This window comes from Mobula hypostoma, chromosome 2 (assembly GCF_963921235.1).
Source record: "Mobula hypostoma chromosome 2, sMobHyp1.1, whole genome shotgun sequence".
In the NCBI taxonomy this organism is placed as follows: Eukaryota; Metazoa; Chordata; class Chondrichthyes; order Myliobatiformes; family Myliobatidae; genus Mobula; species Mobula hypostoma.
In genome coordinates, this window is record NC_086098.1 from 120,574,794 (window position 1) to 120,601,834 (window position 27,041).

The 27,041-nt window shown below is 39.9% G+C and overlaps 1 protein-coding gene across 6 annotated transcripts in view; it reads right to left on the reverse strand.

The window, feature by feature from the left end:
* LOC134342426 (cullin-9) overlaps positions 1 to 27,041 on the reverse strand; it is a 318,694-nt gene that overhangs the window by 46,334 nt on the left and 245,319 nt on the right. For all 6 annotated transcript variants that reach the window (XM_063040545.1, XM_063040547.1, XM_063040543.1 and 3 more), the window contains exons 25-32: positions 22,396 to 22,567; positions 18,956 to 19,101; positions 18,072 to 18,201; positions 16,978 to 17,180; positions 15,295 to 15,563; positions 7,044 to 7,407; positions 5,276 to 5,416; positions 3,581 to 3,745 (exon numbers count right to left, since the gene is read on the reverse strand). In XM_063040545.1, coding sequence (XP_062896615.1) covers positions 3,581 to 3,745; positions 5,276 to 5,416; positions 7,044 to 7,407; positions 15,295 to 15,563; positions 16,978 to 17,180; positions 18,072 to 18,201; positions 18,956 to 19,101; positions 22,396 to 22,567 — 1,590 coding nt within the window. The remainder of the gene's footprint in view (positions 1 to 3,580; positions 3,746 to 5,275; positions 5,417 to 7,043; positions 7,408 to 15,294; positions 15,564 to 16,977; positions 17,181 to 18,071; positions 18,202 to 18,955; positions 19,102 to 22,395; positions 22,568 to 27,041) is intronic.

The following is a 27,041-nucleotide window of genomic DNA, read 5'->3' on the forward strand; positions in this document are numbered from 1 at the left end:
ATTGCAACTCTGATAAAGAAGAAGAAGGAGTTGTATGAAATGTATAGGAAACAGGGGGTAAATCAGGTACTTGAGGAGTATAAGAAGTGCAAGAAAATACTTAAGAAAGAAATCAGGAGGGCAAAAAGAAGACATGAGGTTGCCTTGGCAGTCAAAGTGAAGGATAATCCAAAGAGCTTTTACAAGTATGTTAAGAGCAAAAGGATTGTAAGGGATAAAATTGGTCCTCTTGAAGATCAGAGCAGTCGGCTTTGTGTGGAACCAAAGGAAATGGGGGAGATCTTAAATAGGTTTTTTGCGTCTGTATTTACTAAGGAAACTGGCATGAAATCTATGGAATTGAGGGAATCAAGTAGTGAGACCATGGAAACTGTACAGATTGAAAAGGAGGAGGTGCTTGCTGTCTTGAGGAAAATTAAAGTGGATAAATCCCCGGGACCTGACAGAGTGTTCCCTCGGACCTTGAAGGAGACTAGTGTTGAAATTGCAGGGGCCCTGGCAGAAATATTTAAAATGTCGCTGTCTACAGGTGAAGTGCCGGAGGATTGGAGAGTGGCTCATGTTGTTCCGTTGTTTAAAAAAGGATCAAAAAGTAATCCGGGAAATTATAGGCCAGTAAGTTTAACGTCAGTAGTAGGTAAGTTATTGGAGGGAGTACTAAGAGACAGAATCTACAAGCATTTGGATAGACAGGGGCTTATTAGGGAGAGCCAACATGGCTTTGTGCGTGGTAGGTCATGTTTGACCAATCTGTTGGGAGTTTTTCGAGGAGGTTACCAGGAAAGTGGATGAAGGGAAGGCACTGGATATTGTCTACATGGACCTCAGTAAGGCCTTTGACAAGGTCCCGCATGGGAGGTTAGTTAGGAAAATTCAGTCGCTAGGTATACATGGAGAGGTGGTAAATTGGATTAGACATTGGCTCGATGGAAGAAGCCAGAGAGTGGTGGTAGAGAATTGCTTCTCTGAGTGGAGGCCTGAGACTAGTGGTGTGCCACAGGGATCAGTGCTGGGTCCATTGTTATTTGTCATCTATATCAATGATCTGGATGATAATGTGGTAAATTGGATCAGCAAGTTTGCTGATGATACAAAGATTGGAGGTGTAGTAGACAGTGAGGAAGGTTTTCAGAGCCTGCAGAGGGACTTGGACCAGCTGGAAAAATGGGCTGAAAAATGGCAGATGGAGTTTAATACTGACAAGTGTGAGGTATTGCACGTTGGAAGGACAAACCAACATAGAACATACAGGGTTAATGGTAAGGCACTGAGGAGTGCAGTGGAACAGAGGGATCTGGGAATACAGATACAAAATTCCCTAAAAGTGTCGTCACAGGTAGATAGGGTCATAAAGAGAGCTTTTGGTACATTGGCCTTTATTAATCGAAGTACCGAGTATAAGAGCTGGAATGTTATGATGAGGTTGTATAAGGCATTGGTGAGGCCCAATCTGGAGTATTGTGTTCAGTTTTGGTCACCAAATTACAGGAAGGATATAAATAAGGTTGAAAGAGTGCAGAGAAGGTTTACAAGGATGTTGCCGGGACTTGAGAAACTCAGTTACAGAGAAAGGTTGAATAGGTTAGGACTTTATTCCCTGGAGCGTAGAAGAATGAGGGGAGATTTGATAGAGGTATATAAAATTATGATGGGTATAGATAGAGTGAATGCAAGCAGGCTTTTTCCACTGAGGCAAGGGGAGAAAAAAAACCAGAGGATATGGGTTAAGGGTGAGGGGGGGAAAAGTTTAAGGGGAACATTAGGGGGGGCTTCTTCACACAGAGAGTGGTGGGAGTATGGAATGAGCTGCCAGACGAGGTGGTAAATGCGGGTTCTTTTTTAACATTTAAGAATAAATTGGACAGATACATGGATGGGAGGTGTATGGAGGGATATGGTCTGTGTGCAGGTCAGTGGGACTAGGCAGAAAATGGTTCAGCACAGCCAAGAAGGGCCAAAGGGCCTGTTTCTGTGCTGTAGTTTCTATGGTTCTATGGTATTCTAAGGGACTGCATTTAAAAGTACTTGGATAGACATGGACTGATTAAGGATGGTCAGCATGGCTTTGTGCATAGTAGTTCATGCCTAACTAATCTTGTAGTATTTTTCGAGGAAGTTACCAGGAAAGTGAATGAAAGCAAGTCAGTGGATGTTGTCTACATGGATTTTAGTAAGATATTTGACAAGGCCCACATGGGAGGTTGGTCAGAAAGTTCAGTTGCTCAGCATTTACGATGAGGTAGTAGATGGTCGCCTCTCTGACTAGAGGTCTGTGATTAATAGAGTGCCATAGGGATCAATGCTGGGTCTGTTACTGTTTGTCATCTGTATCAATGATCTGAATAATAATGTGATTAACTGGGTCAGTAAATTTGTGGATGACACCAAGATTGGGTGTACAGTGGACAGTGAGGAATGCTATCATGGCTTGCAGTGGGATCTGGACCAACTGAAAAAATAGGTTGAAAAATGGCAGATGGAATTTATTGCAGACAAGCGCAAGGTGTTGCACTTCAGTAGGACCAACTAATGTAGGCCTTAAACAGTGAATGGAAGGGCACTGAGAAGTGAAGTAGAACAAAGGGATCTGGAAATACAAATCCATAATTCATTGAAAATGGTGTCACAGGTAGATAGGGTCATAAAGAAAAGCTTTAGGCACATTGGCCTTCATATATCCAAGTACTGAGTACAGGAGATGGGATGTTATGTTGAAGTTGTACAATACATTGCTGCGGCCTAATTTAAAGTATAGTGTGTAATTTTAGTCACCTCTCCACAGAATAAATGTAAATAAGTTTGAAAGAGTACAGAGAAAATTTACGAGGATGTTGCTGGGTCTGGAGGACCTAAGTTACAAGGAAAGATTGCACAGGTTAGGACTTTATTCCTTGGAGTTTATAGAAGATTGAGAGGAGATTCGATAGAGGTATACAAAATTTTGACGGTTATAAATAGGGTAAATGCAAGCAGGGTTTTTCCACTGAAGTTGGTTGGAACTACAATCAGTGGTCTCAGGTCAAGAGTGAAAGGTGAGAAGTTTAAGGGTACATGAGGGGAAACCTCTTCACTCAGAGGGTCATGAGAGTGCAGAATGACCTGCCAGCACAAGTGGTGCATGTGAGCCTGATTTCAACTATTAGGAGAAGTTAGGATTAGATTAGATTATCTGTCAGGATTAGATTAGGATAAGTACATGGATGGTAGGGGTATATAGGGTTATGGTCCCAGTGCAGGTCGACAGAAGTAGATAGATTTAATGGTTCAGCACAGACTAGATGGGCGGAAGGGCCTGTTTCTGTGCTATGCTTATCTATGACTTGATGACTACGTAATTTTGACATGTAGTAACTCATAATAAAGGTAACATCACAGCCCACCTAAGTAACAGCTGGAGCATCTATTTTTAGCCACATTATATGAGAGCGTATTAATAGCTTGGATTCTCCAGGAGAAATCTTTTATACCCATTAAAAGGTCCTTAGGTTAACGTCCATCCCAAGTGGAGAACATCTAATGGTGCAATACTCACTCTGTCTGGATCTCAGGGAAGCAAAGAACATTAATATAAGATGTTTACCTCTGGGAAATTACAGGAGAAGCAAGAGGACCAGCAGCACTTGGAACAGGTGCCAACACTGCCAATCCCCTCCTTACACAGGATTTGATCACAACCTTGAGGATTAGTGCACCAGGTCAGGTTCGAACAACATTCCACATAGCCTCGCAGTAGTGTTTTGGAATACTTTTGAAAGAAAATGATAATGACTGTCAGGTATCTCAGCTTGGCAATATCAGTCAGCAATTCTCTAAAGTCACCCTCTATTTAACTTCTACTGAGTATAACCTTCCTCAGGTTTCATATGTTGCTTTGTCTTCCTCATGTCTGTAGACATTATAGTATTAAATCCACATTTTCAAATGAAGAGATACTTTACAACTGATGTAATTAGATAGCAGTGCTGGGCAACTGAAGAAGGTAAATGCCTTGTCTCAAAAAGCTTAAAAATGCTTTAAACTAGCCAAGCCCAAAGAAATCAAATTCCAGCAAGTGAATGTATAAACACTATTGCACCATTCTGCTAGAATCCGGGGGTGGGATTGGTGAGAATGTGGGAACAACAGTCTACAGGAAAAGTTAGTTGGGGAATGATTGCTCTGTGAGCCAGCAAAGACTCAACAGGCAGAACATGAAAATTTGTTCAAATAGGCACCAGCTCAAGTCACAACACAGCCAAATGAAGTAGCTGCCATTTGTCAAAACAACTTTTCTCATTCATGGATTAAGCATGTCGTTGGCAAGCTATCATTTATTGCTCATCTTAGTAGTGTTTGAAAAGCTGATGGTGACCAATGCAGCCCTTCCGGGGAAGGTACTTCCAGAGTGCTGCTGTGGAGGAAACACCAAGATTTTCACCCAGTTATAATAAGAACCATGAATATTTTCAGGTCACAATGAGTTTTAAACTGAGAGAAGTGAGGGGTGGTCCCTTGTGACAATTGCCTTTGGTGGTGAAATTTGCTGGTTTGGATAGTGGGCATTTTATAAATAGTGGCATTGAAGCTGCTATACCTGGTGGTGGAGGGAGAGAGAAGGGGTTCTGGACACTGAGCTTCTTGAGAGTTATTAAAGCTGCAAATATCTATTTAAGCGGGAGAGTATTCCATTGCACCTTTGATTTATGATACCAGTGCTGAAAAGGCTTTTGGGGAATAGGACAATGAGTTCCATACTGTGTTACCAAGCCCCTGAAATACCTGGCCCCGGTGTTTATAGGTTTCTAGAGAGACAAATCAAGGAGAGGTTTTCCTCCAAAGGAGTGTGTACAAACACCAGGACCAGTCCCATCCATTAACAATGGGATCAGTCCCAGAGAAATCTATACAAAGACTGGAATTTGTCTCCAACAGTCTCTATAAACTCTGAGACCAATCTCCAAGAAACTCTACACGCAGTGGTGATAATAATGGGAGTTGGATTAATCTTGGAGAATCTCTACAAACTGTAGGGTTATTTCAAGTAGTTGAAAAGTTCCCAGGACATACATCAAGTAAACAGAAAATGTTACTGCAACCTTCTGATCAAAAACCAATAAATTACCAAAAGTTTCACAATTCATTTACAGCTATCAATGATCTATAAATCCTTCATTCTTGAAAACCTATCTTTGGTTCTTCCTCAATATTAAACTGAAAGATTGTCTGGATTTTGCAACTACATGAACTGCCTTACTGCTATGCTTTACATTTAATTGCCAATGAACTGATATCTTACCTTGGCTGCAATCTCACTATCGAATATGATAGAACTGATGAACTCATTTGTCGGCTGTGCAGGACAGTCAGAGATTGGACAGGTACAATTCTGCACCAAGTTCTGCTCAATCCTGGTTATTAAATACTCTCTCCAGCAGGACTGAGAACAAGGAAAGACCAAAAGCACATCAAAATACAACCAGTAACCCAAAACTGAGTCATCATCCTGCATCATCCACATCCTGCAACTACTAGCAAGGACTAATCACAGATATCAGAATAAGTAAAAGGAATAAGCCCCTTAAGTATGCTCCAGAATTGCATAAGATTATGGCTAATTTAACTGTAAAATCAACTTTATACTCCTGTCTACTACTAGCAATATTTCACCTCTTTGCTGATAAGTATTCATCTGCCTCTGCCGTAAAATTACTCAAACACTCTGCTTCCTTTAAGCACGGAAGCTCCTAAGACTTCCAACTGAGAAACAAGTATTGCCTCATTTGTCTTAAATAGGCAGCACCTGACCCTCCCCCTGCCCACACCCCAGTTGTATATTCTCCTAGAACATACAACTGGGGACTAGAGGACACATTCACCCACATTCACTGTCAAGAACCCTCAAGATCTTTTGCAACTCAATCAAGACCCCTTCCTTCTAAATTACAGCCGATACATACTTAACCTGTCCAAATTTTCCTGATAAGGCTACCTTTCCATTCTGGTATTTGTCTAGCATACCTTCAATGGACTGCTTCCAATACATTAACACCTTTCCTTAAATATTCCAGACATGGTTTCACAAAAGCCCTCTTTAATCAAGACATTCCCTCCTTAAACTTGAATTCAGACTCTTTAATAATAGTTAACTTCCTAATTACTTGCTGTTCACATCTGCAAATCATGCACTAAGATACATGTTTTTGCATCTCACACCTCTGCAATCACTCAATTTTTAAATATAATCTTAATTTTTCCTGCCAAAACAATTTCATTTTTCTGCATTTTTCTTGATTTGCCAATCTTTCTCTCCATATACTTATCTACAGTATCACTCTTCATAATCTCATGTTCTCTTCTCAATTTACTGTACTAATCCTTAGTGTCATCAAAATATTTGGCAACCATATCTTCATTGAAAACATTTATATAAATTACAATAATTTGCAGTATCAGCACCAATTCCTGTGGTTTCCATCTTGCCAACAAGAAAAAGAGCTATTTATACAAAGCGATGTGACAAGATGGGATTCCAATGGTTTCTCACATATTTTCTACAACACTCCATCTCTTCTCACATTCCTTGGTATCAAGACTGTTTCTCAGGTCTATCATTTAGTCACCACAAAGCTGTAGACCAATTTTCAATTGATGAATAGAGACTAATAGTTCATGGTTATCCTCATAGCTTTATTCAGACACCATGAACAATTCTATTTCTGAAGATGTCCCAGCTTATAGCTCGGGGAAACGAGTACTAATTTCAATTAGGACTACACTCTCGTACTCTACACAGGAAACGAGTTTACTCTGGCATGACATTCTGTCCTACAATCTCTTCATCTTCCCTGTATTTTCAATGTGGGCTTAATACCAGACTTCATTTCTCCCATAAAATACACGAGCTGCATGAGCCCATGTGTGGTCACACATGCACTATTCCATGATTTCCTTTGTCATCTTTCTAGTATATTGAACCTGTTTTAATCTTAGACCTTCAGCCAACTCTCTGACAAAATTTCATAAAGTAGAAATAAGATTCTGCAATAGGAAACAAGGGAACTCACCTTACAGCAGTAGTGCATGCAGCAAAGGGTGGGAGCAGCTTCACTATCATTAGTAAGCAGGCTTAGACAAACAGGGCACTGTGTGATAGGGCTGTTGGGAGTTTGCGGATTCCGGACCTTAAGACCCGCTGCCAACAAGAGGTCTTCGTGATCTTCAGCATATCGCTGGACCAGCAAGTCAACATTCCACTTGCTGTACATAAGCAAGTGCTGTGCCACATCAGTGGAGATGCTGAGTGTGTCCGCTACCTGCAGGACAGTCTGGCTCATCAGTTGCTGTACCTCTTCTTGGCTCATGGTCCGCCCCATTGACATGAGCACCGTCTCTAGTACTCCTTCATCTGAACTCTGTGATCCATCAAAGCTTAGAATAAACCAAACAAAAAACAACCAATGTAACCCAGAAGCACTGGATGATCACAGCAAACTCCAAATCATCTGCCAACATTATTCAAACAGCAAGCAGAATGGATTTCAATGTTTGATTTAAAAGCAGAAGGTCTTGTTCAACTGGCTCCCTATCTGGCAGCTCAGGTGGGTACATGACAGCAGAGGGAGTTCTCAAATACTCATTTCTCAACTGGCATAAACTTCAATGCCATTGATGTAAACTTAGGAAGGTGTAGTACTGCCCTACAAATCGAGATCACTTGATTTTTAACCCTTTGCTGGTGACGCACACTGGGGATGAAAGTGTGCACCATAAGTCATTTCCCTATGCTCTATCTAATCTGTGTGGAAAACTAAAAACTATGGGGCAATTGTGTGACTGTGGACTGAACTGAGGTGGTTCACATTGGCTATTGAAGTTTGAATTTGGGTTAAATTATCATATAGACTAAAGAGGCAAAAGAAACAGAGGTTTGCTACAAAGTTTGTCATTTTTCTGTATCAGGACAGAAACAATATGCCTTAAATGGGTTCAGTAATGGATTATGTTAACATGTGCTTACTGGGCAAATGTAGGAACTGTTTCAGCTTTATAAGGAACAGAAGGGATAGAACACAGAGACATTTTAATAAGAACATTAGACAGCAAGTGTGTCGACCCAATAGAGATATAGGCTAGCCTGTAATAGAGAAGATTTGTGTTTGCAGTTGAAGACAAGTACAGTACTTTGACAGCATTGGGGTACCCAAAACGGAGTCAAAAGTTGGATCATAGTAAAGTGATATTTTAATGGTAGTGTTGGATATTGTCACTTCATTGTCACAAGCAATGAGGGATGAGCCTGTATGTGGCATATTGTCTGGAAGGATCACTAGATGATATTTGGTTGGTTTTGGTAATTACTTGGGAAGGAAAAGTCCATGATGAGGGTGAACAGCATGTTACTTCAAAGACAAAACTGAAGAAGGACATCCCTCAAGATTTGTTCTGGGGTCTCAGTAAATAAAAGTTGCAGAAGACACCAAGTACAACTTTTAAACAAAAGGAATGGTCACAATGGCATACACACACAGATTAAGTTAACGGGGAGAACTCTGACAAGGTATAATTTAAGTACAAAATAGGCCCTATTGCCCATCAAGTCCAAGTTGACCACTAAGCACTCACTTATACTAATCACATACTAACACAATTTTAATTCTCCAACATTCCCACTGACACCACACCCACAGAATTTACCAGTAAGGACAATTTACAGTAGTCAATTAATCCAAAAAACCTACATATCTTTGGGAAGCGGGAGGAAACCTATATGAACGTAGGGAAAACGTGGAAACTCCTCATAGATAGCACTCAAGGTCAGGATTGATCGGGAGTCTCTGGAACGCCGAGGAAGCAGCTCTACCAACTGTACCATTTGCTGCCCAGTTATTATTCACACAGGGTTCAAGAAAGTGAATATTTTCTTAATGCACAGAGATATGGAAGTGTTTTAGACTGTCCTGCATTGTGTGAAATTTGTTGTTTTGTAGCAGAACTACAGTGCAAAGATATAAAATTATACAAATTATGAATTAAATATTACAATAAGGAATAATAATGAAACCTAATGGCAGAGGGGAATAAGCTGTTTCTGAGTTACTGAGTATGGGTTTTTAGCTCCTGTTCCTACTTTTTCCTCTTTACATAATTTCTGAAAAGAAGTTATTATATTTGCAAATGCTTTGTCTATTCAAAATGGATGAGATGTACAGGACATTAGAAGAATCTCTTCCATTTCTTAGGATTCTTCCATTACTTGGGGATTGGGTGAAGTTTGAAGAGTGGTGACACAAACTGCATGTTATTTTTTCAGCTTGACTCAATTTCAAAATCCAAATTGCTCAGCTTTGTTATCTTTATGCATAACCAAAAGAGATTCAAAACTATTAGCCTTTATCTTCATGGTAGAAGAAATGAATAAAATTTGTTTTACAGTAACTTTCAAAAAAAATTGCTAAGAATGAGCAAAATAACCAACGTTTCATAGAAGGTACATCAAAAAAATCTACATATTATTCTGGGATTGAATGTTAAACAAATAAACTTTGCATTTTACTCATTTACATTGCTGCTTTTAATATTTTCCTATAGCTGCAAGTGCAAACAAGTGGCACAAAAGACTAGGGACGTGAATGTTCTTGACCAATGACAGAATTTATTGGTGAAGTTCCAAAAGCAAGAGTTCCAAGATTTACAAAATCATTATCTAACATGATGGATCACTTCAGCAACCCCTCCAGTGCATTCACATCTTTTCTATTGTGTGGTGACCAAACAGCATACAGTACTTCAAGTGTAGACTAACTAATCTTTCATATATTTCTATCATTATGAGCAGGGAGGAGTGATCCAGTTTAAGAAGGTGTGTCTATGTGTCTACATAATCTATCTGCTATTATCGGACATCCTTGGACATGCACAGCAAGGTCACTCTGCTCGTCACTACTTTCTCAGTACTACCAACCTACATTCTCTAATATAAAGTAGACTGCATTATGATCAGCAGAATCAGAATTAGAGATACTATCACTGTTGTGAAATTTAGCATTTTGTGGCAGCTTCGTAGTGTGAAACATACAAAATTACTACAGGCTACAATAAAAATTAAAAAATAAATAAGAATAGCGAAGTAGTGTTTATGAACCATTCAGAAATCAGATGGCATAAGGGAAGAAGTTGTTCCTAAACCATTGAGTGTGCATTGGAATCTACATACCAGTCAGAATGCTCTCCATGGTACATGTGTAGAAATTTGATAGAGTCTTTAGTACATACCAAATCTCAAACTCAAGTACAGCTGCTATTGTGCCTTCTTCTTGATTGCATCAATTTGTCAGAACCAGGATAAATCCTCTGAGATGTTGATACCCGGAAACTTGAAGCTGTTCACCCTTATAGTCTTACAATGCAGACCCTTAAACAGGATCAGTGTATGTTCTCCCATTTACCCCTTCCTGAAGTCCACAATCAATTCCTTGGTCTTGCTGACGCAGAGTGTGAGGTTGTTGTTGCAGCAACACAACTCATCCAGCTGATCTATCACACTCCTGTATTCCTCCATGTCACCATCTGCTATTCTGCCAGCAACTTTTATGTCATCTGCAAATTATAGTTGGCATTTGACCTGTGCCTAGCCACACAGAATTGTAGGGAGAAGAGCACTGGTTGCCTCATCTTTGAGGTGCACTTGTATAGGTTGTCAGCGATTACCAATTCACACTGACTGTAGTGTCTCTGTGTGGAAGTCAAAGATCCATTTGCTGGGGGGATACAGAAGCCTAGATTTTGAAGCTTGCTTGTTAGACTATAAGTGGAAGTGAATTGTTACTTTCATCTGGAAGAACTGTTTGGGTTCCTAGATGGTGGGAAGGGATAAATTAAATTTCATTTTGATGACTTTTCATTGAAATGGAGAATAGAATTTCTTTGATCTGAAATACTATTTCAATTTCTTGTTTCACAGCTACTGTTTGAGCTGTTGAGTACATACATTTTGTTTCATTTTCAGAATCTGAAATACTTTAAATTTCTCAAAATTTTACCTCAAGGTAAGCCAGGGAGAAGCTTCCTGGAATTTAGGAAAAAATTGATTTGGAGATTTGAAATGTTAAGGGCAGTGATAAGGGGGGAAAATATTATTTCCACTAGTTGAAATCTTAAAACAAAACCAGGTCTACCAGGAGTGAACTAAGGAAGAATAATGAGGGAATCTCATTAAAACCAACCAAATTTTGTAAGGTCCAGATAGTGGATATACAGAGGATGTTTTCAATAGTGGGAGAGTCTAAGACCAAAAGGCACAGACTCAGAATACAAGGACATCCCTTTAGAACAGAGATGAGGAGGAATTTCTTTAGCCAGAGTGTGGTGAATCTGTGGGATCCATGGCAAGTCATAGGTATATTTAAAGTGGGGGTTTATAGGTTTTTGATTAGCAAGGGCATCAAAGCTTACAAGGAGAAGGCAGAAGATGGGGTTGAGGTGGAAAATAAATCCTCCATGATTGAATGGCAAAGCATACTCGATGCTCCTAATTTTGCTCCTATGTCTTATGTACTTTTCCCCTGATGTAGTAACAAGAAGAGGGCATGTTCTTAATGGTAAGGGTCCTTAATGATGGATGCCACCTACTAGATGGTAGAGAAGGTTGTGGTGTGATGAAACTGGCTGAGTCTAAAGCCATATTTAGCCTCTTGCAATCCTGTGCATTGGACCCTTCCTACCAAGTTGAGAAGCAACCAGTCAGAATGTTCTCCACCTACATCTATGGAAATTGGTGACATACCACATCACTCAGACTCCTAACGAAGTAAGGCTGCTGATGTGCCTTGTTCATAATTCCATCAATATATTGGGCTCAGGTCTTCGAAGAAACAACACCAAGAAACTTAAAGCTGCTCACCACCTTTTCCACCACTGACCGCTCAATTATGACTACTGCATATTCTCTTGATCTCTCCTTCCGGAAGTTCATAATCAATTCCTTGGTCGTGCTGATGCTGAGTGTCAGGTTGTTGTTGTGATACCACTCAACAGCTGGCCTATCTCACTCCTGTATGCCTCTTGTTACCATGTGAGATTTTACCAACAACAATGGTATCATCTGCTTGGTTTATACATGGTGTTTGAGCTATATCATGAATGCAGAGAGAGTAGAGCAGTGGGCTAAGATCGTTGAGGTGTGCCTGTGTTGCTTGTCAGCAAGGAGATGTATTCACCGATACGTACTGACTGCAGTCTCCCCATGAGAAGGTTGAGGATTCAGTACAGTTCAGTTAGAAAGTTGGTGATTAATATTAAAGGGATGATGGTATTAAATGACAGCCTGACAGCCATGCTGTTGTCGAGATGCTCCAAAGTCAAATAGACAGCCAATAAGACTGCATTTATTGTAGACCAGATGCAGCGATAGGCATATTTCAGGGGATCCAGGTATTTTCTTAGGCAGGAGTTAATTCTAGCCATTTCTCTTGAAGCACAGTACAGTAGATGCAAGTCCCACCAGGCAGTCGCTGAGGCAGCTCACCTTGCTGCTTGGTCACTGGTACGATCATTACCCCTTGAAGCAGGTGAAAACTTCAGGCCGCAGGAGTGAGATGTTGAAAAGGTCCTTGAATATGTCAGGCACTTGGTCAGCACAGGATTTAAGTATCCATCAGGTATACCACCGGAGCCCACTGCCTTACAAAATTTCATCCTCTTGACAGATGTCCGGTCATAGACCTCAAAGACACAGATCACAGGGTCATTGATGTTGTGTGCATCTGCACAGATGTAGTGCCATTCTCCCTTTCAAAGCATGCATCAAAAGTGTTGAGATCAGTGAGTGAAGCATCACCGCCCTTTTATGCTGTGAGGTTTTCTCCTTATAGGAAGGCGTGCAAACTCTGCCACAGGCTTCTTGTATATGATGTGTCTCTAAGTTTAAATGGAATTGCCTTTGCTCTCAAATGACCTTCTGTAGGTCATACCTGGACTTCCTGGAAGTGATCTGAGGTCGAAATTTATCCATGGTTATAAGAGTTGGAATACCAGTTCAAATGTACAGAAATAATTGTACGGCTACATTTAATTTTGGGCATCACATCCTAGGGATAATAATACTGACCTTGGTGGTGATAACATACAGAGCAATTGGTTAAAATGGTGGAGACTGGTTGCTTGAACCTTATAGGTTAATGAAGCCGATGGTGCAATCCAGGATCTTCAAAATAAGGACACGACCCACCCAGCCAACACACTTTTTGTCCCTCCTCCCTCTGGGAGAAGGCTCAGGAACTTGAAGACTTGTACGGCCAGATTTGGGAACAGTTTCTTTCCAACTGTGATAAGACTGCTGAACGGACCCTGACCCGGATCTGGGCCGTACCCTCCAAATATCCGGATCTGCCTCTCGGCTTTTTTTGCACTAGCCTACTTTCCCTTTTTTATTTTCTATTTATGATTTATAATTTAAATTTTATTATAATTACTATTGATTTGTATTCCAGGGAGCGCGAAGCACAGAATCAAATATCGCTGTGATGATTGTACGCTCCAGTATCAATTGTTTGGCGACAATAAAGTAAGTAATAAGTAATAATAGATACAGGCTGGGATGGGGTTCAATTTCATTTCAAGATTCAATTTCCTAAGTAATCAGCACATCTACAAATGGAACAGCCCTACCTACAACCTATAATCAATTGAAATTATCTGTACCAAGATTTTAGTTAGGCAAAGGCATTGCTGTTATTTGTCTCAAGACAAGCAAACAGTTCTGAAGAATGCACAGTCCGTGATCACACTGAACCACACAAGTTGACAAAGCGAGTGGTTCAATCCTGATTATATTATGTCCTCAAACTGTCTACCATCCTTCAACCCATGAAGTAATGTTGCTCTGGTAAAATACTGCAAGTCCTACAAAATTAAGCCCAACTATTGGAACACTCACAACTAAACAATTTGCTCATATATCAGTTCCAAAGGTCAAGCACCAGTCTGGTCCCATTTCAAATACAAAAATAAAGGTGAAAATTTTAAAAACTGCTTAAAATTATGAGAGGCATAGATAAGATGGATGTTAACAGTCTTTTCCCCAGGGTAAGGGAGTCCAAAACTAGGCAGCACAGTTTTAGGACATTTAAAAGTGAGCTGAGGGGCACCCTTTCCCCAGAGGGTTATTGCTCAATGTGTGTAGGTCAATATTCAACCTGTGTAACCCCAAGTTTTCCCCCAAATCTCAGAATACCTTCAAAACCATCTTATCTTTAACACATTTGTTAATCTATTAAATTGACCAGCTTGAAGAGGAGATCTTATCTCGTCTACCTATGATACTAATAAAATAGAATTAAAAATGAGAGAGGGTGATAAGATGATCAAAAATTTGTTTAAAAAAATGTTTTATTCCATCACTGGTTGAAATGAAACAATCTATTTCCATTTGCTGATACAATCCAGTGATGAACTAACATGAGCTATTTTGACAATCAAATTCAACACAGCAGTGACAATACTCCTGTTGTTTTGTTTTCTTTTGGTTGGCTTCCAAGATCATGTATCCAATCTATATAAGTGAAAAGTTTTCAGAGATACAATTTTACTCCGATCAGTTCTGCATGACTCTTTTGGATATAATCAATTGTGTAAAGGACTTGTAGGTTGTAGCTAATGGTTATATCTGTAGTCTACTGATCTGTTAACTGCAGCAGCAAGAGATTATATATATTACCACCTGCCCTTTTCCATCTGCAGCGTATACTCAGTAGGAGGCATAAATGTTTTGTTTGTGCCAAATAAACTGATCTCAGTGAGCAAGTGTTAAAGAGAATATTTAACCTCGTTGTTTCATAGGAGAAGAGAATAAACAATATATCTAGTGTTTCTGCATACATGAATAACAGTGGCTTGCCCTTGGTACAGTGATGCAGATACTGTCAATATATAATTGGAAAACTGCATCTTTTGCAGCTAAAGTATGGAAACCCCTGAATTTTCAGGTGTCATTCTAATCTATTGTGTGGAAATAGCCTATCTTATTCTTGGCAACATTGTATGCCCAATTAAAACACACAAATCTAGTTTCTTATGACTGCCAGTGACTGGCTAATCTGTCCTAAAATATGTACCTCCAGTAACAAAATAAAAGCTGGGCAAGTGTCCACCCCAAATGATTTCAAACCCACCAAATGCCTAACTTAGAAGAGTGTCTCCCATTCTCACTCACTCACTGTTTGCCAGTAAAGGTGAAATCTGGTGAAAAAGGGAAGTAGTCAAAGTCACACAATGAACATTAATCAATGTGTAGACATGGAACACTGGTGCTTGTGTTACCTAAATACTGATAGGTTCTCTTTGCCATTGCTGTTTGATCCCGTGGCTTTTGAATCAAGTTTTTGAAGTATCATTTGCGCTTGTCCTTTCCGTGGGGTTGTTGGATCCTCAAGTACATACTCCAGAATGTGAGGGTTGTCCTCGTTGCGTCTAACATATCCCTTGTTGATAAGGTGCATGATACAGGACAGAACATCCATATTGCTGCAATTGGAGCGAAGGAATTTATTTGCTGAACTTAAGGCCTGGCTTTGACACTTGTCAATCACCTGTAAAAGGTTCAGTATACAAAGTTAGTAATAGCTTTGAGACTACAGTGCAATGTACAGGTTTACTCATTGATCTAAAATAGTTAATTTATCATAAATAAGCAGTTGGTACGAGGCGGGGGACAAAGGCATTTCTCTTTCCTGATCGACAAAGCCTCCCAACACCCTCTTTCCTGTCATTCACCCTTACTATGTTTCCATACCACCTCTCTCCCTGTATTTCATGCTCTTTCTTCCTCTCATATCACATGCCATCATCTTCAGCATTTTGTTACTTCTACTATCAGCTCTCAGCTACTGGCACAATTCACCACTCTTTTCTCTTCCATCCGTTGATCACCCTCTTCACCTACATCCACTTATTGCCTGCCAGCTGTTGCTCCACCCCATCTTTCTATATTTTATACAGATTTTTTCAACTTTTTCTTTTCGTCCAGAAGAAGGGTCTCAACCGAAAACATTGACTGTCCATCTCCCCATATATGCTGCCTGCTCAGAGTTCCAGTGGTTCGTGTTTGCATTTTAAACAGCAGGTCAATGTGAAGAGAAAGATAGTTAATAATTCAAATATTATTCATTTGAACCAGGAGACAACAAAAATAAATTGGTGGTGCTGGGGTTGGGGGGATGGATAAAATGATAGGAAGTTAAGATGAAGCCAGGGCTCTTCTAGAGATAATCTTCTAGAGTTAAGATGAGGCCAGGGCTCTTCTAGAGATTATCTAGTTTAGGTCAACAACTACTAATGATAGAGAAAGCAAAAACAAACAATGGGTTGTGTAAGAGCTGAAATAGTAACCTCACAGCAGATCTTGCAGTATCAGTACAGAGAAGAATGAATAAGTTAACATTACAGATGAAGGACCAACAGCAAAACTAGCATATTCTGTTATGATGCTGAAAGCAAGTCACCTAAAATTAGTAATTTCCGATTTAGATTCTAAAGGATGCAAGGCATCCAGATAAATAAGGTTCTACTCCTCAAGCTTGAGTTAAGCCTGATTACAACAGTGTATAGTGCCACAAACAGATGGATTGGAGTGGGATGGAGAATTGAAGTGACAGACAACTGGAACTTCAGGACACTTCCACAGAGTGATTGATGGCACTGCGTGAAGCCAATCTTCCTTTAGATTCTCCAATGCAAACGCAGTGCACAAGATTGGAAGTGCCAGTGAATGGCTTCTTCTTTTGAAAGGACCATTGTGATTCCTGGATAATCTGAAATTCCCTTTGTTACAATTCCCTTTGTTCCCTTTGTTGCAGAGAGGGCTTCCTGAGCCCTCTCTGCAACTTAAATGAATTTGTTTTCTTTTATTCCCTGTTCCTCAACCTGAAACATCCACCATTTCTCTTTACATGCTTGCACTGCTGAGTGTTTCCAGTATTGTTTTGTTTTCCTGATAATAATTACCTTGAAAACAAGATTATCAATATGAAGTTCTTTCTCCGATTTCATAATCTGAATAATCATGCAATAGATAACGTTCCTTTTGCGTTCCAATGTGCTGGCAGCATCTTCATCCACGTTTAAATAGGTCTGCTTTGGCAGCAATGTGTAGTATTCTTTATTTGCTGATCCTCTGGCCAACATCTTATCATTCAATCTCAAGATCCCTGAGGAGTAGATTGAAAATAAGTAGAAAAACTATAAGACATAGGACCAGAATTAGGCTGTTTGGCCCATCAAATCTGATCCATTCCATCATGGCTGATTTATTATCCTTCTAAACCCATTCTCCAGCCTTCTCCCAGTACCTTTGACGCCGTTACTAATCCAGAACCTATGAACCCCTAACTCTAAATATACCCAGTGAGTTGGCCTCCACAGCTGTCTGTGGCAATAAATTCTACAGATTCACCACTCTCTGGCTAAACAATTTCCCCCTCTTCTCTGTTCTTAAGGGAAGTCCTTCTATTCTAAGGATGTGCTCTCAGGTCCTAAACTCCCCCACTACAGAGAACATCCTCTCAATGTCCACTCTATCTAGGATATTCAATATTTGATGGGTTTCAATGAGATCCCTACTCATTCTTCTAAACTCTAGCAACTACAAACCCATAGCCATTATTCTCTTGAATCTCCTCTGGATCATCTCCATTGCCAGCACATCCTTTCTTAGTTAAGGGGCTCAAAACTGCTCACAATAACTCATCAACATTTTCTTTGCTACAATGCCACCCGTTTCAAGGGTTTCAGGCACTTACTTATTATACATGGGTTAAATACTTATTTCAACACAGGAGGGCATTTGGCTCTCACTGCAGTCCATGCCGATTCCCTTCCAAGCAACCCCATCATCACCATTCCTCTTCACTTGATTTTACTGTACTTGTACCTTGCTGAGATCCATTTAGATGACATCTACTCTATCACCCTCATCAACCTGTTACTTGTAAGAAAATGCTTCTCTTATAGAAACATGACATACTTTGTAATAGACTGGAGCAGCAATACCATGACCCATTTTAGTGACCAATAATTATAGACTTGGGTAATGTACATACCTTTGAGTTTATCTTGATTAGTAACTGGTTGTATAAGGATCTGATTTTCTCCAAACAGAGGTTCCAACGCATGACCGATCAGAACGGGGGACAAGCCCGTCAATTTTATAATGTTTTCCACAGAAACTTCCTAGTAGATGAAAATAAAAATATGTATATTAAAATATTTGAATCCAAGACTCCTCACAGTTATGCAGCTCGTCATGTCCCTGAAATGATTTACAAATGCCAAGTTATTTGTTCCATAATTAACATTTAACTTTTTCCATGATTTTCCCGATTCCCTCTTGAAAGTGACATTAAATCCATTCACCGTTTTCAGATATAAGCTTTGTAAGCTTCCTATGATGCTCTAGGAAACAAATTTTCCCCCTGCATTTTATACCTCACCCATCCCTGGATCAAAGTGGGACACTACCCAGATCAAAGAAATATGCCCGACACTCCAACTTCCGCATTCTCCTAATGATCCAATACACAGATGCACACTATCCACAAGAAATACTGCAGAAATTCATTAGGGCTTCTTAACAGCACCTCCCAAATTCCTAATTTGTGCTACCCAGAAGGATACAGGCAAGAGAAGCTCAAGAACAACATTACCATTTCCTTACAGACCACATGCCATACTGATTTAAAATATTTTACCAATCTTTAAAATCAATATTTAAATGCCAGCAAATTAATATCCTGGAACTCAAGCTCAGCAGGTCTTTGTCAAAGTGTCGATCATGAGGCTGCTAAATAAATTCTATATAAAATATACGAGCAGAAAGTGCCAAATTCTTAAATGTTATGGTCTTTAGTTCTAAGGTGAGCACAAATGTAGGACACAACAGCTGGATGGAGCAGCAACTTCAGCATATTGGACCTTCCTGGCTTACCTCCTGTTCATTAAACTGCAGAAGAATGTACATTTGCAGAGTGGACACGTACAAGGTCAGTGATCCATAGGAGATGACCGCATGCCCCAACCACGTCCATTGTAACCGCCGAGGCTTTGTGCTACTAAACCCATATACATTCTGATCTAGGAACAGAGGACAAAAAAACAATCAGAGACTGAATTAAGTTATCAAGAAACACAGAGTAAGTGAAGCATTAGGAGGCCATTTTGTTCTACCATTTGATATGATCACTACTGATCTTCTCTTATCACCTCATAATCTGATCCCCAGGTCTCCCAATAATCTTAAACTTAAATACATTCATTAGGTGACTACAAACACCACAGGCTTACAAGTGGAGAATTTCAAAGATTCATAATCCTAAGAATTTTCCCCCTATATCAATCCTAAAAGACTAAGGGCTAATCCTGAGAATATGCTCCATAGTTCTGGACTCTACAGCCTGAGAAAACAATATTTTAACATGCACTCTCTACAAGTTTTCCATCTCAATAAGATCATTTCAATAAGCACAGACCAAGCTTACTTGATTTCCTCAGCAGTTCATACATATTATTGCAAATTTTTGCACATTGGTAAATTATTGTCTATATTATTATTCTGTACAGGTTTCCCCCACCATCCGAAGGTACAGCGTTCCTATGAAACGGTTCGTAAGCCAGAATGTCATAAAGCGAAGAAGCAATTACCATTTATTTATATGGGAAAAAGTTGTGAATGTTCACAGACCCAAAAATAACCTACCAAGTCATGCCAAATAACACATAAAACCTAAAATAACAGTAACATATAGTAAAAGCAGGAATGATATGATAAATACACAGCCTATAAAAAGTAGAAATACTTCTCTACAATCATTGCCTGCACTGTTCTCCATAGCGAAAATCTCACGCAAGCACTTTCGGCAAAAACATGGCGCAAGCGCTCTCGGCAGAAACACTCACTCCAGTAACCTTTAAGCTATGAAGCTGTCAAATCATACCAAATAATGCATAAAAAATACACAGCCTATATAAAGTTGAAATAATGTATGTACAGTGTAGTATCACTTACAGGAATTGGGAAGACAGAGCCGAGCACACTGATGATGGTGTGTTAGGTTGAGTCGTCGGAAGTTGGGGTGGTGCAGTGGCCCCCAACCGATACCGATTCGTGGAGAATGCAGCGGTAGCTGGGACGCACCCAGAACATCTTTAAGAAAAAAGCCATAATAGACAAGCTAATTAATTAGGTGCCGCCCGGCACGTAAATGTCGGCCCAGATCAGAGGCAACGCAATCGGCAATTGTCTCTGATCTGGGCCGACAATTACATGCCGGGCCGCACCTGATCAATTAGCTTGTTTATTTCAGCTTTTTTCTTAAAGATGTGTTGGGTGCCTCCTGGCTACCGCTGCATTCTCCATGAATCGGCAGCTGTCCGCAGCCTGAAGGTTGGGGTGGTGGGACACTGAGGTGTCGTCTGTTTCCATCAGGGCAGGCAGGTCCATCTTCTTTTATGTCTGCCTGCCTCGATGTTGAAGGTCAAGGTTCGTTGTCTGCTGTGGCTGATGTGGAAGGCTAGAAAAATGACAGTATGCTTGTCTGCTAGCCTCGCGGATTTTTCTATCATACAGTTCTTTGTAAGTACTCAAATCATCCTACAGATATGCCCTAAACAGACGCACCCTCTCAAAATTAAAGTCATACTTTTCTGCAATAATTGCAGTGAAAATCTCACGCAGTTGCTTCACGTTCAGTTCCTGGACGACTTCACTTTCGGTCCGTTCGCTACTGCATTCGGTTTCGATTGTTATCCTTTCCTCTTCCAATTGCATCAGTTCTTCATCTATCAGTATTTGGTCATGGGATGCCAAAACCTCTTCAACCTCATCTTCGTCAACTTCCACAAGCCAAACTCACTTTGTCCTTGCTTCGTTCACCACGATTGAAAGGCTTAATAATGTCTAGTTTTACGATAAGCGTAACACCCTTATAAGCTCTTTTAGGCTTTTCAGGTACCTTAGAACTCATCTTGCTAACGGCTGCTCACAGGCACTTGTTTAAGGAATGCCGGCTAGAATGCAGTTCTGAATCTGGGGGAGGAGCTTGGCTGCTTTTTTTCGCGCGCTGTCTTTTTTCGTAACAGTGAAAACACCTTCTGTTAGCGAAAACAGTGAACTATTGTAGGTCTTTCGTAACAGTGAGGTTTCATAAAGCGAACGTTCGAAAAGCAGGGGACACCTGTACTTTATTATTAGTTAAATCTGCAGATTGCTAAGTGTATTTTTAAATGTTCCTGCTATAATGAAAGAGTTCCCCACTCCAGATCAATGAAGTATTTATTATTATTATAACAATTTACTGATCTATTTTGCATTGATTGCAAAAATTCTTAGTCACTTGCTGGGCACAGAGGCACAAGTCAAAGTATTCAGAACAGGAGTGAAAGAACTGCAACTTTCCAAAAATGGGAAACAAATCTGAACAGGCATGGAAAAAAAAAAATCACTTCTTGGAACTACTAAGCCAAATTTTTCATCAGTACACTGGAGTAAAATAATCTGATGAGTTTTATTCCCATGCAGTACTTATGTTAACTATTTTCATTGCTGTATTAAAGAACCTCAATGTTAATAGTGTGTCCGAACTGCATGCAGTATCTACTGAAACAGCCCAAATTCAAAGTCACTGAGCCAGACTCAAGTGCAAATCTCACCATGGCACCTGGGAAATTTATTAATTTAAATAATAGATTTCAAATCAGCTGGCTTCAGAAGCAATACTGATGATCTGTTATTGAAGCCCAATTGACTCAGTCATAAACTTTTGGGAAAGGAATCTTCTGCCCTTACCTAATGTGGTATTCGTGTGATTAATGGTTCCAGAAACACAATGTGACTGACTCCTAATTGCCTGCTCAATTCAATCAAAGCTCAATGTAAATCAAAACTCATGGTGCTGTTGGTAATAATTAAGATGTGGACAGAAGATTGGCTGGTTTTCAAAACAGGATAGACATAATTGAGTATTTCTGATTTGCAAGATGTAACAAGTGACGTTTGCTGCAATCACTGCTTTAAATAATAAAAACAGGGGTTTTGTTTAACAGACGCAACATGAAATATAGAAAAATACTTGAAACCTACCACAAGGACCAGTAAATAATATGAGATTATACAGCACAGAAACAGGCCGCTGGCCAGCCATGCCTGTCACCTCTCTGGAAGTAATAATTGTATGTGTCCTTCCTTCTCCACAGAGAATGTACTCTTTTTCAAGTATCTTTATCTTATCTCTTGTACCAGAGAGCAAAATGTAACATGACTCTGGGCAGAAGTTCTCAATTAATTTTCCCTTAGTTGCTGAAATTAAGCCTTTTTTCTTTGGTTATATGTGCAATAGATATTTTTAATGTAACAACATACAGTATACTAACTATGAGTACAGAAGTCAGAAAATTCCTCAAGGAAGTTGCTGAGCGCAGGTGGAAAGCAGGTCTTAGGATCATCTTGATGGCACAGGGGAGATATCGTCCAACAGCGGGGAGAAAGCACAAGAACTTTCAGATCTGTTTCTTCCTCTGATATGAATGGCTGATCTTCCATCATCTGTATTACAAAAAAGTTCATTGTAAAATGTGAACAAACTACCTACCTTTATATTAGCAATTTCCACACAATGAAATGTTCAAAAAGCATATCACTTGCCAAAAACAGATCCAACATAGAACTATAAGACAAAGGAGCATAAGTCGGCCATTCGGCCCATCGAGTCTGCTCTGCCATTTTATCATGAGTGATCCATTCTCCCATTTAGTCCCACTTCCCCGCCTTCTCACCATAACCTTTGATGCCCTGGCTACTCAGATACCCATTAATCTCTGCCTTAAATACACCCAATGACTTGACCTCCATTGCCGCCGTGGCAACAAATTCCAGATTCACCACCCTCTGGCTAAAAAAATTTCTTCGCATCTCTGTTCTGAATGGGCGCCCTTCAATCCTTAAGTTATGCCCTCTCGTACTACGCTCCCCCATCATGGAAAACAACTTTGCCACTTCTACTCTGTCCATGCCTTTCAACATTCGAAATATTTCTATAAGGTCCCCCCCTCATTCTTCTAAACTCCAAGGAATACAGTCCAAGAGCGGACAAGCGTTCCTCATATGTTAACCCTCTCATTCCCGGAATCATTCTAGTGAATCTTCTCATTTTCATTTTTAAATCTTTTTTATTAATTATTATTGAAAATTAACAATAAAGAAAAATACATCAAGATAATCAAGATAACATATCCATATGTAGAATAAGAGTTAAACTATCAACCAATCAACCAAACTGAACAGTTTATCAATAATAATAAAAAAAAAACAAAATGTTAAAGCTTTTTTTTTGGAAAAAAGGAAGAAAAAAGAACCCCTACTAACTAAAACAAAAAAAACCCCTAGTAACAGAAAAACACCCACTTGGAGCACAAAACTGGAGCTATACGCCATACAAGCTTCCATAAAAAAGACATCAATCCGCCAACCAAATCCATGTACCCAAGCATCAGAAAAGGACCATCTTAATTACTCAAATCAAATGATAATAACGGGCAAAAGAACCCCACCTTTTCTCAAAGTCAAATCTAGGATCAAAAGTTCGACTTCTAATTTTTTCCAAACTAAGACATAACATCACCTGAGAGAACCATTGTATCAAAGTGGGAGCAGGGGCATCTTTCTAATTTAATAAAATAGCCCTTCTGGCCAATAATGTGACAAATGCAATTACATGTTGGTCTGATACAGAAATACCGTGAATATATTGAGGGATTATACCAAACAAAACTGTCAATTTATTAGGTTGTAAATTGATTTTTAAAGCTTTAGAAATTGTAGAAAAAACAGATTTCCAAAACTGTTTCAATACAGAACACGACTGAAACATATGTGTCAATGTAGCTATCTCAGTTTTACATCTATCACATTGCCTATTTACATCAGTGAATCTTCTCTGTACCCTCTCCAACATCAGCAAATCCTTTCTTAAATAAGGAGCCCAAAACTGCACACAGTACTCAGTGAGGTCTTACCAGCGCCTTATAGAGCCTCAATATCACATCCCTGCTCCTATACTCTATTCCTCCAGAAATGAATGCCAACATTGCATTCGCCTTCTTCACTACCGACTCCACCTGGAGGTTAACTTTAAGGGTATCCTGCACGAGGACACCCAAGTTCTGTTGCATCTCAGAACTTTGAACTCTCTCCCCATTTAAATAATAGTCTGCCCATTTATTTCTTCTGCCAAAGTGCATAACCAAACACTTTCCAACATTATATTTCATTTGCCACTTCTTTGCCCATTCTTCCAATCTATCCGAGTCTCTCTGCAGACTGTTTCCTCAGCACTACCGGCCCCTCCACCTATCTTTGTATCATCAGCAAACTTAGCCACAAAGCCACCTATTCCATAATCCTCCAAATCATTGATGTACAAAATAAAAAGAAGCGGCCCCAATGCCACTGGTAACCGGCAGCCAACAAGGGATTTACAATCCCTATTTATCAAGGGATGGAACTGTCAAAGTACATAACGGTCACGAAATAATTACAATACAAAATGCTGGAGGAACTCAGCGATTCAGGCAGCATCTATGGAGGGGACTAAACAGTCAATATTTTGAGCCAAGACCCTTCATGGGCGTTGGACAGGATGGGATAGAAGCCAGAATAAAAAGGTGTGGGGAGTGGAAGGAGCACAAGCTGGCAGGTGATACATGAAACCAAGAGATGGGGGAGGTATTAAAGTAGGGGTGTGGGGAATCAAGTAAGCGACTGGGAGGTGAGAAATGGAAGTAGCAAAGGGCTGAAGAAATAATCTAATTGGAGAGAACAATGGATCATGGAAGAAAGGGAAAGAGGAGCATCAAAGGGAGATGGGCAGGTGGATGTGGAGAGAATGTTTCTTATCATGAGTGGGTCTAAACGGCTATTGAATTTATGAATGATGTCTAATGATAAGGTTAAACGTGCTTGGGAATTGGAACTTCAAGAGTCACTTTCAGATAATCAATGGAATAAAATTTGTCATTTAGTTAATAATTCATCTATTTGTGCCTGTCACTCCTTGATTCAGATCAAGGTAGTGCACAGGGCGCTTATGTCAAAAGATAAACTAGCGCGTATTTTTTCTAATATAAATCCTACTTGTGATAGATGCAGCACTGAGGTGGCTACTTTAACTCATATGTTTTGGTCCTGCATAAAGTTAAATAATTTTGGAGCGATGTTTTTAGAATGTTATCAAAAGTCATAGATTTGGACCTACAACCTAATTCACTTACGGCAATCTTTGGGATTATTCCAACAGAAGCATGAGACGTTCCTGCTGCCGCTCAACGCATGATAGCTTTGTCAACTTTATTGGCTAGGACAGCTATTCTATTGTGCTGGAAGGACCCCAATCCACCTGCTGTATTTTTTTGGCTCTCCTCCATTACGTCTTGTTTAAGTTTAGAGAAAATAAGGAGTCGAACGTTTGATACATCTTTTAAGTTTGAGGAAATTTGGCGACCTTTTATTCAATATTTTCATATGATCTAATTCTTCTAACTTTTCCAGTTATTTGTTTTCTCTCTGCAAAGATTTAGATTTAGTCAGAAGGATTTTCCCTTTTTTCTAAAAACTGTATTCTCAAAATGGACTGCCCAGTCCCCTTTTTTTTTGTTTTAGGTTAGTTTAGTGGGTTTTTTTTCTCAGTAACAGGAAATCTTCAGCCTTTTTTTTCTTATGAACTGTTAAGAGGAGAAGTGGTTCTTTTCTCTCTTTATATTAGCTTAATACTATATATAATTTTGACAGTGTATATTCCTTTGTACTATTATTGAAATATGTATTTGAGATTACCTCTCCTCTGGTTTGTATTTATCCTTATTCTTTTAAATCAATAAGAAAAAGATTGAAAGAGAAAATCTAAGACCAAAGGGCACAGCCTCAGAATAGAGGGACATCCATTCAGAGCGGAGATGAGGAATTTCTTTAGCCAGAGGGTAGTGAATCTGTGAAATTCATTGCCAATGACGGCTGTTATTGAGTATATTTAAAGCAGAGGATGACAGCTTCTTGGTCAGTCAGGGCATTGAAGATTATGGGAAGAAGGCAGAAGAATGGGATTGAGAGGGATAATAAACTAGTTGTGTTGGTATGGCAGAGCAGACATATGGGGCAAATGGCCTAAGTTCCTATGTCTTATTATTGCTCCTCCAACCGAAGAGTGGCCTAATCATGGCAGTAGGGGAGGCCATAGACCGACAAGTAGGAATGGGAATTGGAATTAAAATGGCTGGTCACCAATAAATGCTGAATTTTGCTACACCTGCTCATTCACCTCTTCTCTCACCTCCATTCAGGGTCCCAGTCATTCCAGATGAGGCCACACTTCACCTGTGAATTTGTCGGTGCTGTCTGTATCCAGTGCTCCCAATGCAGCCTCCTCGTGACCCCAATGTACTATACATTGGAGGACTGCTTTGTCAAGCGCCTTAGCTCCATGCACAAAAAGCAGGATTTCACGGAAGCCAACCTGAGGCCACTCTCAGATTGAAGAAGCCAATCCTCATATTTCATCTGGGATTTCTCAATCTTCTGGTAATTTTTCCCTCCCCCTTCTCTCATCTTCAATTCCCCACTCTGGCTCCCCTCTTGCCTCTTCTCTTCATCTGCCCATCACCCCTCCCTGATGCCCCTCCTCCTTCCTTTCTCCCATGATTCACTCTGGTCAGACTCCTCCTTCTCCAGTTCTTTATTTTTTCTACTCATTACCTCCCAGCTTATTTTATCCCCCCTCCGCCAACCAGCTGGCTTCACCCATCGTCTTCTAGCTTGTACTACTTCCCATTATTCTGACTACTTCTCCTCCCTTTCCAGTCCTGATGAAGGATCTCAGCCCGAAACATCGACTGTTTATTCATTTCCATAGATGCTTCCTGACCACTGAGTTCCTTCAACAATTTGTGTATTACTTGGATTTCTAGCATCTACAGAATTCTCAGTTTACGAACTCATTTTTAGAGCCAAACATTACACAGAATGGTAC